This window comes from Thecamonas trahens (assembly GCF_000142905.1).
Source record: "Thecamonas trahens ATCC 50062 unplaced genomic scaffold supercont1.8, whole genome shotgun sequence".
Lineage (NCBI taxonomy): Eukaryota > Apusomonadida > Apusomonadidae > Thecamonas > Thecamonas trahens.
This window is the reverse complement of record NW_013657672.1, coordinates 245,146-258,856: the sequence shown is the minus strand read 5'-3', so window position 1 is coordinate 258,856 and position 13,711 is coordinate 245,146. Positions and strand designations below refer to the sequence as shown.

The 13,711-nt window shown below is 64.5% G+C and overlaps 8 protein-coding genes across 8 annotated transcripts in view; 4 read left to right on the top strand and 4 right to left on the bottom strand.

The window, feature by feature from the left end:
• Window positions 1–72: 72 nt before the first annotated feature.
• On the bottom strand, window positions 73–2,825 carry AMSG_02067 (uncharacterized protein; the record flags this gene model as incomplete). Its single annotated transcript, XM_013905645.1, has 1 exon — window positions 73–2,825. The coding sequence occupies one exon, from the start codon at window positions 2,823–2,825 to the stop codon at window positions 126–128; it is 2,700 nt and encodes an 899-aa protein (XP_013761099.1). The 3' UTR covers window positions 73–125.
• Window positions 2,826–2,991: 166 nt separating this feature from the next.
• AMSG_02066 (uncharacterized protein) lies at window positions 2,992–4,673 on the top strand (the record flags this gene model as incomplete). The annotated part of the gene is made up of 2 exons (XM_013905644.1): window positions 2,992–4,632; window positions 4,665–4,673. The coding sequence occupies exons 1-2, from the start codon at window positions 3,019–3,021 to the stop codon at window positions 4,671–4,673; spliced, it is 1,623 nt and encodes a 540-aa protein (XP_013761098.1). The 5' UTR covers window positions 2,992–3,018.
• Window positions 4,667–6,151, bottom strand: AMSG_02065 (flap structure specific endonuclease 1). The gene is made up of 2 exons (XM_013905643.1): window positions 5,933–6,151; window positions 4,667–5,741 (listed from the first exon to the last, which is right to left on the bottom strand). Exons 1-2 carry the CDS (start codon window positions 6,059–6,061, stop codon window positions 4,707–4,709), a joined length of 1,164 nt encoding a protein of 387 aa, XP_013761097.1. The 5' UTR covers window positions 6,062–6,151; the 3' UTR covers window positions 4,667–4,706.
• A 112-nt stretch (window positions 6,152–6,263) lies between these two features.
• Window positions 6,264–7,786, top strand: AMSG_02064 (uncharacterized protein). Its single transcript, XM_013905642.1, has one exon. It carries the CDS (start codon window positions 6,374–6,376, stop codon window positions 7,127–7,129), a length of 756 nt encoding a protein of 251 aa, XP_013761096.1. The 5' UTR covers window positions 6,264–6,373; the 3' UTR covers window positions 7,130–7,786.
• AMSG_02063 (uncharacterized protein) lies at window positions 6,342–8,832 on the bottom strand (the record flags this gene model as incomplete). Its single annotated transcript, XM_013905641.1, has 1 exon — window positions 6,342–8,832. The coding sequence occupies one exon, from the start codon at window positions 8,830–8,832 to the stop codon at window positions 7,159–7,161; it is 1,674 nt and encodes a 557-aa protein (XP_013761095.1). The 3' UTR covers window positions 6,342–7,158.
• Window positions 8,833–9,101: 269 nt separating this feature from the next.
• On the top strand, window positions 9,102–11,007 carry AMSG_02062 (glycosylphosphatidylinositol anchor attachment 1 protein; the record flags this gene model as incomplete). Its single annotated transcript, XM_013905640.1, has 2 exons — window positions 9,102–10,962; window positions 10,988–11,007. The coding sequence occupies 2 exons, from the start codon at window positions 9,102–9,104 to the stop codon at window positions 11,005–11,007; spliced, it is 1,881 nt and encodes a 626-aa protein (XP_013761094.1).
• AMSG_02061 (cyclin Dx) lies at window positions 10,894–13,174 on the bottom strand. The gene is made up of 2 exons (XM_013905639.1): window positions 12,166–13,174; window positions 10,894–11,963 (listed from the first exon to the last, which is right to left on the bottom strand). The coding sequence occupies exons 1-2, from the start codon at window positions 13,073–13,075 to the stop codon at window positions 11,125–11,127; spliced, it is 1,749 nt and encodes a 582-aa protein (XP_013761093.1). The 5' UTR covers window positions 13,076–13,174; the 3' UTR covers window positions 10,894–11,124.
• A 405-nt stretch (window positions 13,175–13,579) lies between these two features.
• Window positions 13,580–13,711, top strand: part of AMSG_02060 (thymidylate kinase) — a gene marked incomplete at both ends in the record, with an annotated part of 906 nt that continues 774 nt past the window's right edge. Inside the window, one exon of the mRNA XM_013905638.1 lies at window positions 13,580–13,691. Coding sequence (XP_013761092.1) covers window positions 13,580–13,691 — 112 coding nt within the window. The remainder of the gene's footprint in view (window positions 13,692–13,711) is intronic.

Genomic DNA, 13,711 nt, shown 5'->3' with positions numbered 1-13,711 from the left:
CCCCCCCCCCCCCCCCCCCCGCCATCCCCACGAAAAACCTGCGTTCCTCGCCACTCGCGCCGCACCTATCCCCGCTCGCATACCGCCATACCACACTGCCGCAATCCTGCAAGCATTTGCTCCAGCTATCGCGTAAATAGCTCCTCATCCACAACGTGGCGGAGCTTGGCTGCACACCGCGCTGCCCGGAGTAGTGTCTGATTCGAGAGGCCCCGCCACGACACGGCATCGGAGGCAAAGCCCAGTGCGTGCCCCGACGACGAAGCAATGTCTGCCAGATCGGCCAAGATGGCTCGGACCGAGAGCGACGTCCGCGCCTGCCGCCGCTGGACCCACTTGCCGCTGCTTGCTGCGTCGTTAGCCAGCATCGGCTCGCCATTGCCGTTGCCGTCGCTCTCGTCACTGCTACACACTTCCTCGGCATTGCCGTCGCGCTCAATCCACACATGGTCCCGATAATAGCCCGCCTCCAGCCCACGCGCAGCCCAAGCCTCAAGTGCATCGGCGGCGCGCTTGCTACATGCTGCTACATGCGCGTCAAACGCCTGCCGCGGCAACCAAAGCGCATGAACCACCCCACCTGCCCGCCCGCTCACAGGGAGGACCGCCGGCGGTGGCCCGAGGCCGCCGATGAAGGAGTAGTGTGCGACAACACCGAGCGGATCGCCGTCTGCGGTGTAGATCGAGACTTGGCCATGGACAACAAAGACAAGTTGGTCAGCGGGTGCGCCTGCAGCAAACATCTCCTCACCCACACCGTACACCACATGCTCAAACTCGGCGCGAAGTGCTACAAGCTGCGAGAACGAGAACCGCGGCCGATTCGCCTCGGAATCCTCGCCGTTGAGCGCCACGTCCAGTGCGTCGTGGACAGCGCGCTCGTTCGCCACCTTGTACGCTCGATCACGGAGCTTGGCGCGTTCAGCCGGAAAGAACTTGAGCGTCTCCGAGAGGTGCTTGCGTGAGAGCGTGTAGACCGACGCAAAGCTCAGCGCTGAGTAGCCAAACGGCTGCGAGAGGTGCGGGAGCAGGAGCGCGGTCACGCCAAACACCTCACCAGCCGCCAATCGGTTGAGGACCTTGCCCGATTCGACTCGCGCTACGTGGCCCGACTCGACAAAGTACATCCGGCCGCCCTTGGCGCCTTGCTGCACAATCATTTCGCCCGGCGAGAACAGCGTGGCCTTGAGGTGGACGGCAATACTCTCCACAAACCCGTCCGAGGCCTCGGCCAGAAACGGAACCTGACTCAGCAGCTCGGCCTTGAGGCACATCGCCACGTCGCGCTTGAGCTGCTCGGGTAGCGCCGCGTACACCGCAAACGCGCCCTTGTCCTCCTCGCGCTCGTGAACCGTGAGAACGTGTGACTTGATGGCGTCGGCAAGCTCGGTTGGCAAGTTGCGCTGTTTGATAAAGGCCGTAACCTCACGCGACTTGGTCGCCAGCCGCGCGTCCTTAGCCCCGGCCTTGACAATGAGTCGCGAAATCGCACTGATCACCGTCGCCACCACAAACAGCGAGAGGACGGCAATGCCCAGCTCAAAGCCGCGCTCAAACTGGGTGACCGGCTTCAACGGCGTACCGCCCTTGTTCGTCACCTGATTGAGCGCCCAAAAGTACGCCGCCACAAACTGCTCCCACAGCGGTGCATTCTCTCGCTCCGTGGGCGACGACCACGACGTTGCTCCGAACCCGCGCTCGTACTCGATGCTCGTGTAAACGCATCCAATCCAATGCACGAGGAGGAGAAGTACTACGAGCAGAAAGAGCAGCCGCGTCCGGAGTAGATGCTGCGACCGCTCATCCCATGCCCGCACAAACCGTCGCATCTCTAAAAGCCGCAGCAGGCGTGGCAGCCGCAGCGTTGCGTGTAGCCAGACCGGCGAAAGAAAGATCCAGTCGAGTGGGAGTGATGCCAGCGCATGGAGCGGAAACCGCGTGCGCAAGTAGTGGCCCCGAATCTTGCCGTAGTCGAGAATGGGAATGCTGCGGTCGACGTAGACAGAGCGAAAGTGGAGCACAATGTCGGCCAATAGAACAACGTCGGTAAAGGCTGAGAAGACGTAGAAGAACGTCTGGTCCAGCTGCCACATCTTGCGGTATGCAATTCGCATCGGCACCGTCACTCCTTGCACCACCACCACCAGGAGTAGAAACAAGTTCCAGTACCGCCGATGCTTCGATGAGAGCGACTCGAACCGGAGCAGGAACAGCTTGATTCGCATGAGCAGCGTCAGCCGCTGCACCACGCCTTCACCCCCGCTGGACGCCAGCTCCAACTTGGCTTGCGGAAAGACTCGCGCCGCAGTCTGTGGCTCCATCTTGAGCTCGTTGACCCTAACCAGACCTGCATCTCGGCGGTGGTCCCTGCCGCTTGCTGGTGAATGCCGCCGTCGCCCGTCGCGCAGCGATGCATGCTTTCCAATCGTTGACACCAACACCGGCGTCGCCAACGGCTCCGGCCCAGAGGCTGCACAATCTACGTCGTCGTTGGCAACTCCGCTCTGCGCCTCGACCTCGATCCCGCCTCCGTCACTCCCGGCAGCATTGGACGAGGCATGTGACGACAGGTACGAGTCCGAGCTGAGCCGGCCGCGGACCGAGACATGGTCCGATGCCTCCTCGGCCGCCGTGCGATCCTTGCTCTTAGCGACCTCTGTTCTGAGAATAGCGTCCCCGGAACCCGTGCCAGCCCTTCCATCGGAGCTTGATCCCGTGTACGACTCGTAAGTGTAGGCGTAGGCGTAGGTGTAGCCCTCTTCGGCCGACGACGCCAGCGGCGTCGGAGAGTCGAGCACCGACGACCCGCTCTCAGACGACCGCATCCGGTGCCTGCTCTCCTGTGGCATCACACTGCTAGGCTACGGGACTCCGACGTTGTGTGTGGCGGTGCTGCTGCGAGACTGAGAGGAGTGCCGGTGTCGTTCTCTGCCTTGTCCGCGCAGGGTTGAGCGCTCGCACCCCCCAACTCACGCCCCACTCCACTCTCGCGCCAACTCCCTCGAACGCCAGCAAGCCATGTGGGAGCGAAGCGCCTTGCTGGTGGCGCTCGCTCTGGGACTGGCACTCCAGGTCTACTTGGCTCACTCGATGTTGGGCACCAAGCCGCCACGAGGCGCCCGCGACGGGCTCGTCGCTTCGCGGGGACTCCGCGCCGACCTAGGCGACTCGGCCGCCATCGCCGCCGCCGCTGCTGCTTTACCAGGTGCAAAGCATCAATCGATGGCAGAGTATGTGGCCATGCGGAGCCGCCGCTCTGGAGTCGCCGCGGCGTATCTTCGGGCCGTCTGCCTCGACGACGGCATCGCTGGACTCGACGCCCGCGATGCGCGCCTCCTTGCACCGGATCTTCCAGGTGGCCGACTCGCCATCGAGCCTGCGCTGCCGCCGCACATGGCCAACATCGCATTTCACGACGGCTCGGACGGCATCGCTTTGCAGGCGGTCGAGCTTCCATGGCTCACACCGGCCTCGGGTGATTGCTCGTCGGCGTGTCGGGAGTCGCTGGCGGAGGCTCTGGACGGCACAAGCTCGTCGCCGGGCCGCAGCGCCGAGCTGCTGCCGTTTGATGTGGTTCCGATTGGCTCGCGCGATTACAGGGCATCGTTGGCACATCTCGCGGATGCCTTGGATCCTGACCACCAGCTTGAGCCGTCGATCGAGCTCGAGACGCGGCGAGTTCTCAGCTTGCCCAACGTTGTCCTGGACAGCGAGTGCAGCCACGTTTTGCTCACTCCGCCGGCTGGCATTGGCACTGCATCCAAGCTCTTCCAGCTCAAGTACGCGCATGCGATGCGCCTTGGCCTTGACGCCATGGTCGATGTTGCCGCCGAGGCCTGTGTCGTTTTTCTGGTTGATCCGACCGGTCCCGGCTTTGGCCGCAGTGGCCCGGCGTCTTACCACCTGGCTGCAGTACTTGTCCATGGCTACATGTCTGGGATGTCGACGCGCTACTCGATCCATTCGCTCTCCGCATGGCGGGCTCTGGAGAGTCCCGTCTCGGTTGTTGTTCCGCGGCTTGTCGTGCTTTGCGCTAGACTTGATGCATTGGCCGATCCGTGGCTGGATGCGGTGCTTCCTGCCGCCGCAGAGACGTGGCTGCTGGGAGATGACACCGGCGCGGCGATGAAAGCGCTGAACTTTGTCCACGCCAGTGACCCCGACATCCATCCCCAGCAAGCGCGCATGGTGGCGTACCTTGCCAAAAGCCGCGAGCTTTTTGGGGGTGCCTTGGCGGCGACGACGCAGGCTTCGCGGATCGCTCCACCCCCGCCTCCCGCCTCGACGCCTCGCCTGGCCACGAGTTGTGGAAGCATACGCATCGGGATATCCCCGGTGCTCAAAGTTGGTCTTGACCAGTTTCGCAAGCTGAAGGCTGCCCGCAGCTCGCACATCGAGCACCTCACTGTCGGGGTTGTCAACGATGCGCTTGGCATCGCCAGTGTCGATGTCTTTGTCGGGTTACTTGACGATACCGACTCGTGGCCCGCACTGCTGGCTCCGGCAGCTGCGCGAGTTTTGCTCTACTCCTCAGCAGCGCCGCTCGCAGGGCGAGCCCTTGACACGGTCGCCGTCGCGAGTGCCGGTGGTGCGACGGTGTCTGTTATCGACTCCCCGTCGCACCCCAAGGCTGTTCTTGCAGGCCTCCAAGCTGTTGTTACGAGTGTGTGTGAGGAGCGGGTAGGTGTTATGTAAGCGGTGGGGCACTACCTACGCGGCTTGCCGTTGCCCTTGCGCTTCTTTCCAGCACGCTTGGCCTTGGCGTCGGCGATGGCCTTGCGCTTGCGGTTCTGGTTGACGATGACGGTAGGGCGGCCAAAGAACGAGTCGAGGTGGGTCTGCGAGCCTTTTGCCTTCTTGCGGATGTCCTTGATCTTCTGGACCGCGCGGGAGATGCGGACGGTGTCAAAGCCCTTCTCCTCGACAAGATACTGCATGAGGCCGGTCTCGTCAAGGCCAGCCTCGGCGTTGGCCTTGAGGTCGACCTGGTCGGCCGGCATCACGTCCGGGTCCGTAAAGAGGCGGCGGGCGACGGCAAAGTTCCAGTTGTCGGGCACAACGTACTTTGTCGTGTCGATCTTCTCGAGCATGCCCTCGATAGATCCGTACTGCTTAATGAACTGCAGGGCGCGGACCGGGCCGATGCCGCGGATCGAGTCACAGTAGTCGCAGCCACACAGGATGCAGACGTCAATGAACTGCGCCATGGTAAGCCCGAGACCCTGGAGCGCGCGCTCAAGGTCCAGCTCCATGATGTCGAGCTTGCGCGCCGCAGACGCCGTCAAGTTGCGCAGCAGAATCGGTGACCCAAAGGTGAGTGTGTCGGTATCTTCCGAGCCGGCAGCAAAGACCTTTCCAGCCTTGGCCAGCGCCGCGCACTGGGCCTCAGCCTCGGACGGCGCCTCAATCCACGGCACGCCCATGAGTGTGAGCAGCCGCTGGCACTCGGCCATGTGCTCCTTGGTCACCCGCAGCGTCCGCTTCGAGAACTTTTCGATCGCTTCGGCGTCGTCGGCCTTGGTTGCCTTGAGCAGCTCAGCCTCGGCCTTTGCCCGCGCCTCGCGCCGCTTCACCAGCTCCTCGGACTTCATCTCGGGCGGCTTGCCGTCAAACACGTACAGCGGCTTGATACCCATCATCATCAGCCGAATCGTGCGGTACAGCAGGCCCACAAGATGCGATGTCTCGGCACCGGATGCATCCGTCAGCATCATTCCGTCCATGCCCGGACGAACCGCAATCTGAAACACAAACACCACATTCAAGGTGAGGCATGTAGAATCTTTCCTCCTCCCTCCCCTCCCCGCCTCCCCCTCCCCCCTCTATCCAACAATCCCCAGCCCCCGCCCCCCTGCCCCCCCCCCCATACACCCCGGCTGCCTTCCACACCCTCCCCACACCCCTCTCCCTGTACTACTGCTCTTCTGCGTACCATGAACTGATAGATGGACATCGAGGCGTCGATAGCAATACGGCGGCCTTGGTAGGCCCCGATCTTCTTATACGTGATGGCCTCAGGCGCATTGTCCGATATCAGCCGCGTCAGGCCCTTAATTCCCATGCTATTGCGGGTTGAGAGGAATAGAGAGAGAGAGAGAGTGTGTGTGTATGTGTGTGTGTGTGTGCTTACGGCCCGGAAGCAATATCCGAGAGAAGCGTTGTCTCCGTCTCCAACCTGCATTGCGTTGTCGGCGACTGTGCGACTTGGCAGCCGGCAACACACAGCTCGGCTCCGCCCGCCCGCCCCGTTCTACCCTCCAACTCCCCCCCCCCCCCCGCAGCTTGCTTGGCAGCAACTCCCCAAAGACAACACAGCTTCTCTTCCTCTCTCCCTCTCTCTTCCCTCTTCCCCCTTCTCATACTTTCTCTCCACATGGGCGTCTCGTTCCGGTGGCTGACCCAGCTCGACGCCGACTTTCCGGTGGCCACCTTCTCTATCGACGTCGAGTGCGTGGCCGACGGACCCGGGTATGCGGACCGGATGGTTGCGCGGGTGGCGGTGGTGGACGAGACGGAGCAGACGGTACTGGACGCACTGGTGTCGCCATCGAGGCCGGTCTTCTCGTACCTCACCCCGCTGACGGGGCTGACCGAGGCCGATTTTGCCGACCCAACGAGGACGGTGCTGCCGTTTGACGAGACGGTGGCGGCGGTCCGGGCCTTGCTCCCGCGTAACGCGCGGCTGGTCGGGCAGAACATCCACAAGGACACAACATGGCTGGGGCTGGTACCCGGGCGAGACTATGAAGAGGCCATTGATATCGGCAAGCTTTTCCGCGTCGAGGCCCCGCCTTGGTTCCGCCGCAAGTTCACCACGTTTTCCCTGCGCCACGAGGTTCTTCACTTGCTCGGCGTCGACATCCAGGCCGGCGTCCACGATCCAGTTGTCGACGCACTCTACTCGCTCCGCCTTTGGGCCGCGTACGGCCTTGCGGGCGACGAGATGCGCCTCCAAGTTGCGCGGGCCCATCTTGCGGCTGTGCCAAGTACGCCTTCGTTCTCGCGCATCATGCCCGTCATCGACGGGGTGGCCATGAGCCGGTCGGCGACGCCGGCAGTGTCGCCGGCTGTCTCGCCGGCAGTGTCGCCACCGTCGTCGCCGCGCGCTGCTGCGCCACCAGCCAATTGACTCCTTGATTAGGTCGTGGCCAGCCGTGGTCAGCTGGCTTTCTCCAGCTCCCGTGCCCGCTTGGCCCGGACTCGCTCGAGGTTGGCCTTCAGGCCGTCCTCGTGAAAGACAAACTGGTCAGGCTCAAAGGTCGAGACCTTGAATGTGCAGGTGATGGTGCCGACGACCGAGGCCACAAGCGTCTTGATGTCGTGTGCCGACTCATCGGGATACTTGGCCTCGACGAGCGCCGTCACCTCGGGCACCACCAGATACGGATCCCACGATGGTGGGATGGAGCCACGCGGCCGCATGATGCCGGACAGTGCGTGCGGGCCGCGAGCAATGAGAGTGATGACCTGCGCGAGGTGGTCTGAGTCCATCGACCGGTGGCCAGCTTCGCCGAGGATATTTGCCGCCGCCAGCGGGGTTGCCGGCAGCTCGTCCTTGGCCTTGCCGGCAAACACGCTTGGAATGGTGGCATCCGAGACAAGAGTGGTGACAAGGCCCATACCGGCCTCGCCCGCCGCGTCGCCCGCCGGCTTTGCCGCCGCTGCACTCTCAGCCTGGCCTTTGTCGACCGAGCCTCCTTGGGCCTCGTCGCCTTTGCTCTCAGTGACTGCCGGCGCCGACTTGTGCTTTGCTGTCGGCATGCCGCGCCAGACCTTGAACAGCCGGTGGCACTCATTCTCGATAAAGAGACAGATTGCGGCGCGAGCGTGGATCAGCTCGAACAGCTCGACCTTGTCAACCTTGTCAAAGAACCGGTACGCCACCTCGAACCGGAGCCGCGTCATCATGCCTGACTCGTAGGTAAAGTCGGCAAGGACAACCGACTCGTGCTCGCCAAGCATGGCAAAGGCTCGGCCGGTGATCCGGACCATGAGCGACTCCCAGAACAGGTTGAGTCCACGCGTGTCGGCGCGGTGGTACAGCTCCGCCAGTCGTCTCGTTCCGCGCTCGCCCACAATTGTCTGCAGCGCTGGTTCCTCGGACATCATGGCGCGGCAGCCAGTGAGGCGGGCGAGGAGCCCCTCGGCAACGGCAGCGGCGATGGCGTTGATGTGGGCGTCGTCGGCCTGCGACGGGAAGCCGACCCGGATCTCGTTGAAAATGGCGCTCACCATGGCGTGCCAGAACGGCGGCGCATCGCCAGGCTCCTCGCCTGCGTTGCGCAGCACGTCGTCAGGGCAGGTGAGCGGCGGCAGGTCGGCCTTCAGCGCCTCGGCCATGACCGCGTCCCAGTCGGCCGGCCACTTGTTTGGGTTGGCCGGCGGCTGCGCCCGGGCGCCGCGCTTGCAGAACGCGCGGTGCGTCTTCCAGTCAGCGCGCTGGCATTCGACCGAGCAGTACTTGGCAGCCTTGCACCGCGAGCACCGTAGGTAGTTGGGCAGGCCGAGCTCACCGCCATGAGCGAGGCCTGTCCGTGCCCGTTCGACTTTGGCCGGCGCCGCGCCCGCGTCCTGCTCGAGGCTGTTTGGGCAGCCCAGCCGCCAGCAGCCCTCGCAGACCTTGAGCAGGTGCATCAACATGGCAACCATACGGTCCCATCCGGCCATGGCCTTGGCGCCCTCTTGCAGTGCCGAGTACAGCGCCATCGCAGCCTGGGGACCCTTGCCGTCGGCCGACTCAACTGCCAGCCGCAGACGCTCCGCCCGCTCCGCCCGCAAGTGCACCGCACGCACAAGCTCCGAGCACAGCTCCCTGCGCGAAAACATCGTCATGTTGGCCTTTCTACTTTCCTTGCCAAACACGTCAGAGCCCAGCCCGTACGTGAGTAGCCCCCCACGAGCCCAGTCGAGTCTGGCCGTCTTGCCGCCTGCCGTGCAACCCACCAACTGTTGAGCCGGGAAGGCTCTCGCTCTCGCCCTCGCTTCGACGGACACTCACGATGGTCGGCTTCGGTTGGCTGTACCTGCAGCGAACGAGCGAGCGTCCTCCCCCCTGTCTCTGCACCACTTCTCTTCCCCTCCCCCTTCCCCCCCTCCCGTACATGGGTCTGGCCTCTCGGCGCTGCCTGCGCGCCGCCATCCGCGCTACCTTTGCTTCGCCCCTACCGGCCCTGCTCGCGCTCGTCGTCGGCCTCACCTGGGTCGCACTTGTCCCGGGCCTGCTCAACTCGACATACGTCGATGAGAATGCACTGCTGCCCAACGCCGGTGCCACAACTCTCTCGCGCGGTGACGTCGACCGAGCCCTCGCCAGCCTCCGCCCGACGCTGGCCCTCGGCCCGGACGCCGCGTCTCCGGCTCACGCCGCCCTCGGCTCGGCCCTCGCTACGGCCCTTGCCACTCGCCTTGGCGTCCGCTTCTACTCGCACGGATATGCTCTTCATGCACCGCGCGCCGCCGACGGGTCGATGTGGGCTGGTGCAAACGTGTATGGCGTTTACACCCCGCCGCGCGCTGACGGCAAGGAGGCCATCGTGATCACGACGGCACTTCCGCTCGCAGACTGGGACGCCTTCCTAGCCTCCACGCCTTCAGCGTCTCTGGATGACGCTGCTGCCCGCCCCGGTGGTGCTGTAGGTCTTGAGGCCCTTGTTGTGGTGGCTCAGGCGGTCCAAGACGCGCGCTGGATGTCGCGCTCGCTCATTGTTGTCCTCACCGATGCTCCGGCTTGGGTTGCCGACCACCGGCCGCAGCTCGCCCTTCCACCGAACCTCGCGCGATCCATTGGCTTGCAGGCCTGGATGGATGCGTACTACGCAGCCGGCCCGGCTGTCGATGGTCACCTTCGCTACGATGCCCTCCACGCCCGCGCCGGCGCGCTTCTTGCAGTCCTCGGCATCGAGCTGCCCGACACTGGAGTGGCCTCGTGGGCGATGGACGTCGTTGGCATCGACGGCCTTCTTCCCAACATGGACCTCGTCAATGTCGTGGTCCAGGTCGCGAATCACCGCGGGTCGGCGGTCGCTTACCCGTCGCCGCGGGCCGAGCTAGTCCCGTACTTGCGGGCGCTTGTTCACGTGGCGGGCATGACCTCGTACCACGCTCGCATCCTCTGCAATGTCTTTTCGTTCCTCGCTGTCCAGGCGGCTTCGGTTCCGCGTGCCGCCACCGGTGTGGTGGCGGCTCACGCTGTGCCGGCGCTCTCGCTTGTTGCCGTGCCGAAGGAAGTTACGGGAGGCTCGGCCGATCTCGCGCTGCTCACGACCGACATCACTTTGGCTGCCAACACGCTCTTAGCCACGCTGCGCTCTCTCTCCAACCTCCTCGAGTCTCTGCACGCCTCGTTCCGACTGTACGTGCTCGGCACCGAGCGGCTGTTTATCTCTTACGGCGACTACGTGTGGCCGCTGGCCTGCGTGGTCGCCACTGCGCTCCTCGCCGCCATTGCCGCCTACCTCCGCGTATCGGCTGGCATTTTCGCCTTTAGTCGGAGCGGTGGCCTTCGGCAGCTTGCGCTTTCGGTGCTCTGCGTATGGACAAGCGTGCACGCCGTGCCTGTGCTTGTCCTTGCCTTCCTGCCTCAGCTCCACCACCTGGCGCACGCGCTAGTGCCGCCGCTTTTTGCCTCGGTTGCGGCACTTGCGTTTGCGGCCGGCGCTGTATGGCTGACTGCGCTTGTTGCACTCCCTGCGGTGGTAGCGACGCTGTCGCCGCCGTCGCACCTGTTCTGGCTCTCCATCAAGTGCATCATGCTTCTGGAGGCCGTTTGGGTCATTGTCTGTGGCTCGCTGCTCAACCTGGGCCTCTCGGCTGTCTTTGCGCTCGTTCTCTGTCTGTTGTACGTGCCGACCGGGCCGTTTGTGCCGCCAAGCGATGCTGGCCCAGCGCGCACGGCGATATCTTGGCTGCTCAATGCGCTGCAGCTGGTCGTGATGGTGACAAGCTCGCCGCCGGTGGTGCTGGGTGGATGGGCGACGATGTTGTGCAGCGGCGAGTTTGCTGCTTTAAGCGCACTGGGACATGCAATCGACGCTGTAGTCTTGCAATGGCTCTACCAGCCGACCGCGCTCTTCCACCTGGTGTTCTTTGTGTACTGGCCGCTTAACGCGACTTGGACGGCGTGCCTCATGCACAGTCTTCTTCCGGCGAGCTGAGCTCCAGAAAGTGGAGAATCGAAGCCATGGCCGCGGCGTTGGTGGACGCGTGGTCGGTGACGCCTGCAGACACGCACGCCACACCCATCCAGTCCTTGTCGCCCAGTGGTGTATCCAGCGGCGCCTGCGACGCCAGCCAGTGCTTGGCGTGCGCAGCAAGCCAACTCGCGCCATCGCCGGTCGGCTTATACAGCGAGTCAGTGAGCGCGAGCTTGGAGACACGAGTGGTAAAGTCAGTAGCGAGAGCCGGATGCGCGAGCAGAGCCTGGATGCATCGCCCGCCGTACGAGTGGACCATGACGTCGACGCGGGTGACCGAGGACAGGCCGATGTCGTCGGCGAGCGGCGAGTCGGGCGCAGTGGCCAGCTGCCACACTGTCGCCACGTGCGCCTCGCGCGACTCGGATCCCACCAGTGGGTGGCCGTCGGCGTCAAAGTTCTCGTTCGGGTTGCAGACAAGGACGCCTGCGCCGGCCGCCACCGCCGCTTCGACGTACGGCAGCATGGTGCCCTCGTTGAGCGAGGCGGTGCGGCAGAGAGTCCGCGACCACTGTCCCATGCGGACGCCGCCCGAGCCCTGGATTAAAACTAGTGCCCGCGTCGCCGTCGAGAAGTCGGGCGAGGCGAGGACGTAAGAACCGCCAGGGAGCGGAACCCTCCGCAGCGCCAGCGGCGCCGCCGTCAGTAGCGCCACCACCAGCGCCTGCACCGCCGCCACACCGGCCTCGCTCGCCGCAGCCTCACTCGGCCCCGTCACCGCCCGTGACGATGGATCGTACCCAAGGCCTGCGGCCTCGAGCGCCTCCAGCGCTGCGGGCAGAGTGATATGTGCGGCGGCCATCAGGAAGCGAGAGAAGTGGTCGTCTGCTCTGCGTATCGTGCATGTTGGCTTGGTGTTTGGCAACTTTTGCTTTGCTTTGCTCGCTGCGCCGACCGTCAAGGTCGGCGCGGCGGCGACGGGGGAAGGGGAAGGGGTCTGTTGGGCTCCTCCGCTATCAGGGGCATGACTCACTATGGGGAGCAAGGATGAGCGTGCCGCGCTGGGCCATGGACTTGAGGGCGGTTCGCAAGGCGGATACAGCGGCGGCAACGGCGGCCGGGTCGGCCGAGAGAGCGGCAGAGGCACCATCGAGCACGTCGGCCCGCGGCATCGGGCCTTCGGCGATCGAGGTATCAGAGGCCGCAAGCGCGAGCGAGGCGACAGCGAGGACCGACGGGTAAGTGGTGACAAGCGATGCGTCGTGGCAGGCGAGCTCGATGTAAAAGTGAGCCCGAGTGCGAAGCGCCTCGCGGGTTGGCGGCGGCGCGGCGAGCGACGGCAGGAGTGACTCGACAAACAGGTGCGGAGTGACGTCGTTGACGCGCCAGCCCATGTGGTGGAGAACAAGCGCCTCCATTCTGCGCAGCCTGACCGTTGGGCAGGGAACGAGGGCGGCAATGAGGTCAAAACAGGTCTTACCCTCGGGCTCGCGCACCTTGCAGGCAATCAGGAGTGCGGCGCCGGCGACGAGGCGAACATGCTTGGGCCGGACCTTGATGGCAGCCTCCATGCGGTCCATCAGCGCAACCGCATGGAAGAAGGTCTCCGAGCCGAGTGCTTGCGCCTCAGCCACTCGCAGCAGCCAGACGACAGCGTTGTAGCGGAGCGGGACGTGGGCTGCACGGACCGATGCGTGGGACTCGGCGTACCGGGTCTCCATCGCCAGCAGATTGACCACATACTCGGGCCCGTACTCTGCCTGCGCCAGTTCGGTCCTGCTTTGTAGCGCTGCGGCGTTGTCCAGCTCGCTGCCGGCGGCGGCCTCGGCGGCCTCGTTATCGTCCTCGGCCTTTGGCGGCGAGCCGGGGTGAGGATGCCGCGCCGAGGCCAACTCGGCGGCGGGGGAGGAGGTGGGCCCCAAAGCCGAGCGACATGGGGCCATCGGCTCGGGCCGCAGCACCTCTGACGACTCGAGCGGCGGTGGGAGAAGGGCGGCCTTGTCATCCTCACTCAGTGGTGTCGACGGCGGAGTGCGGGGCTGTGGCCCTGTCGAGTAGATTCTACGGCGGGCCAGGTGCATGGCAGGAGACGGTGTGGGCAAGGTGGAAGGGGGGCGGAAGGGGGGGGGGGGGAGGGAGGAAGGGAGGAAGGGAAGGGAGGTTTCCGTGCTGAGCAGGTAGGGCCAGACAGACAGGCCAGACAGACAGACCAGGCCAGACAGACCAGACCAGGCCAGACAGACCAGACCAAGACATGGCGCAGACTCACCCTCTCCCCCTCCCCCTTCCCTCACACACAGGAGCAATATTCGCGCCTCAAGCGGTCGTATGGGCAGGTTGTCTCATCGCTCAACTCGTACGAGCGTGAGCGTCGCCGGACCGAGCTGACGCTGCGCGATCTGGCCGAGCTCTCGGCCGATGCCAAGACCTACGTCACCGTGGGCAAGATGTACCTTCACAAGTCAATGGACGAGGTCGTCGCCGAGGCCAACGCCAAGCTCGACGATTACAAGGCCAAGATCACAGAGCTGGACAAGACCAAGAAGGCTCTCGAGCAGCGTATGGCCTCCACCGAGAAG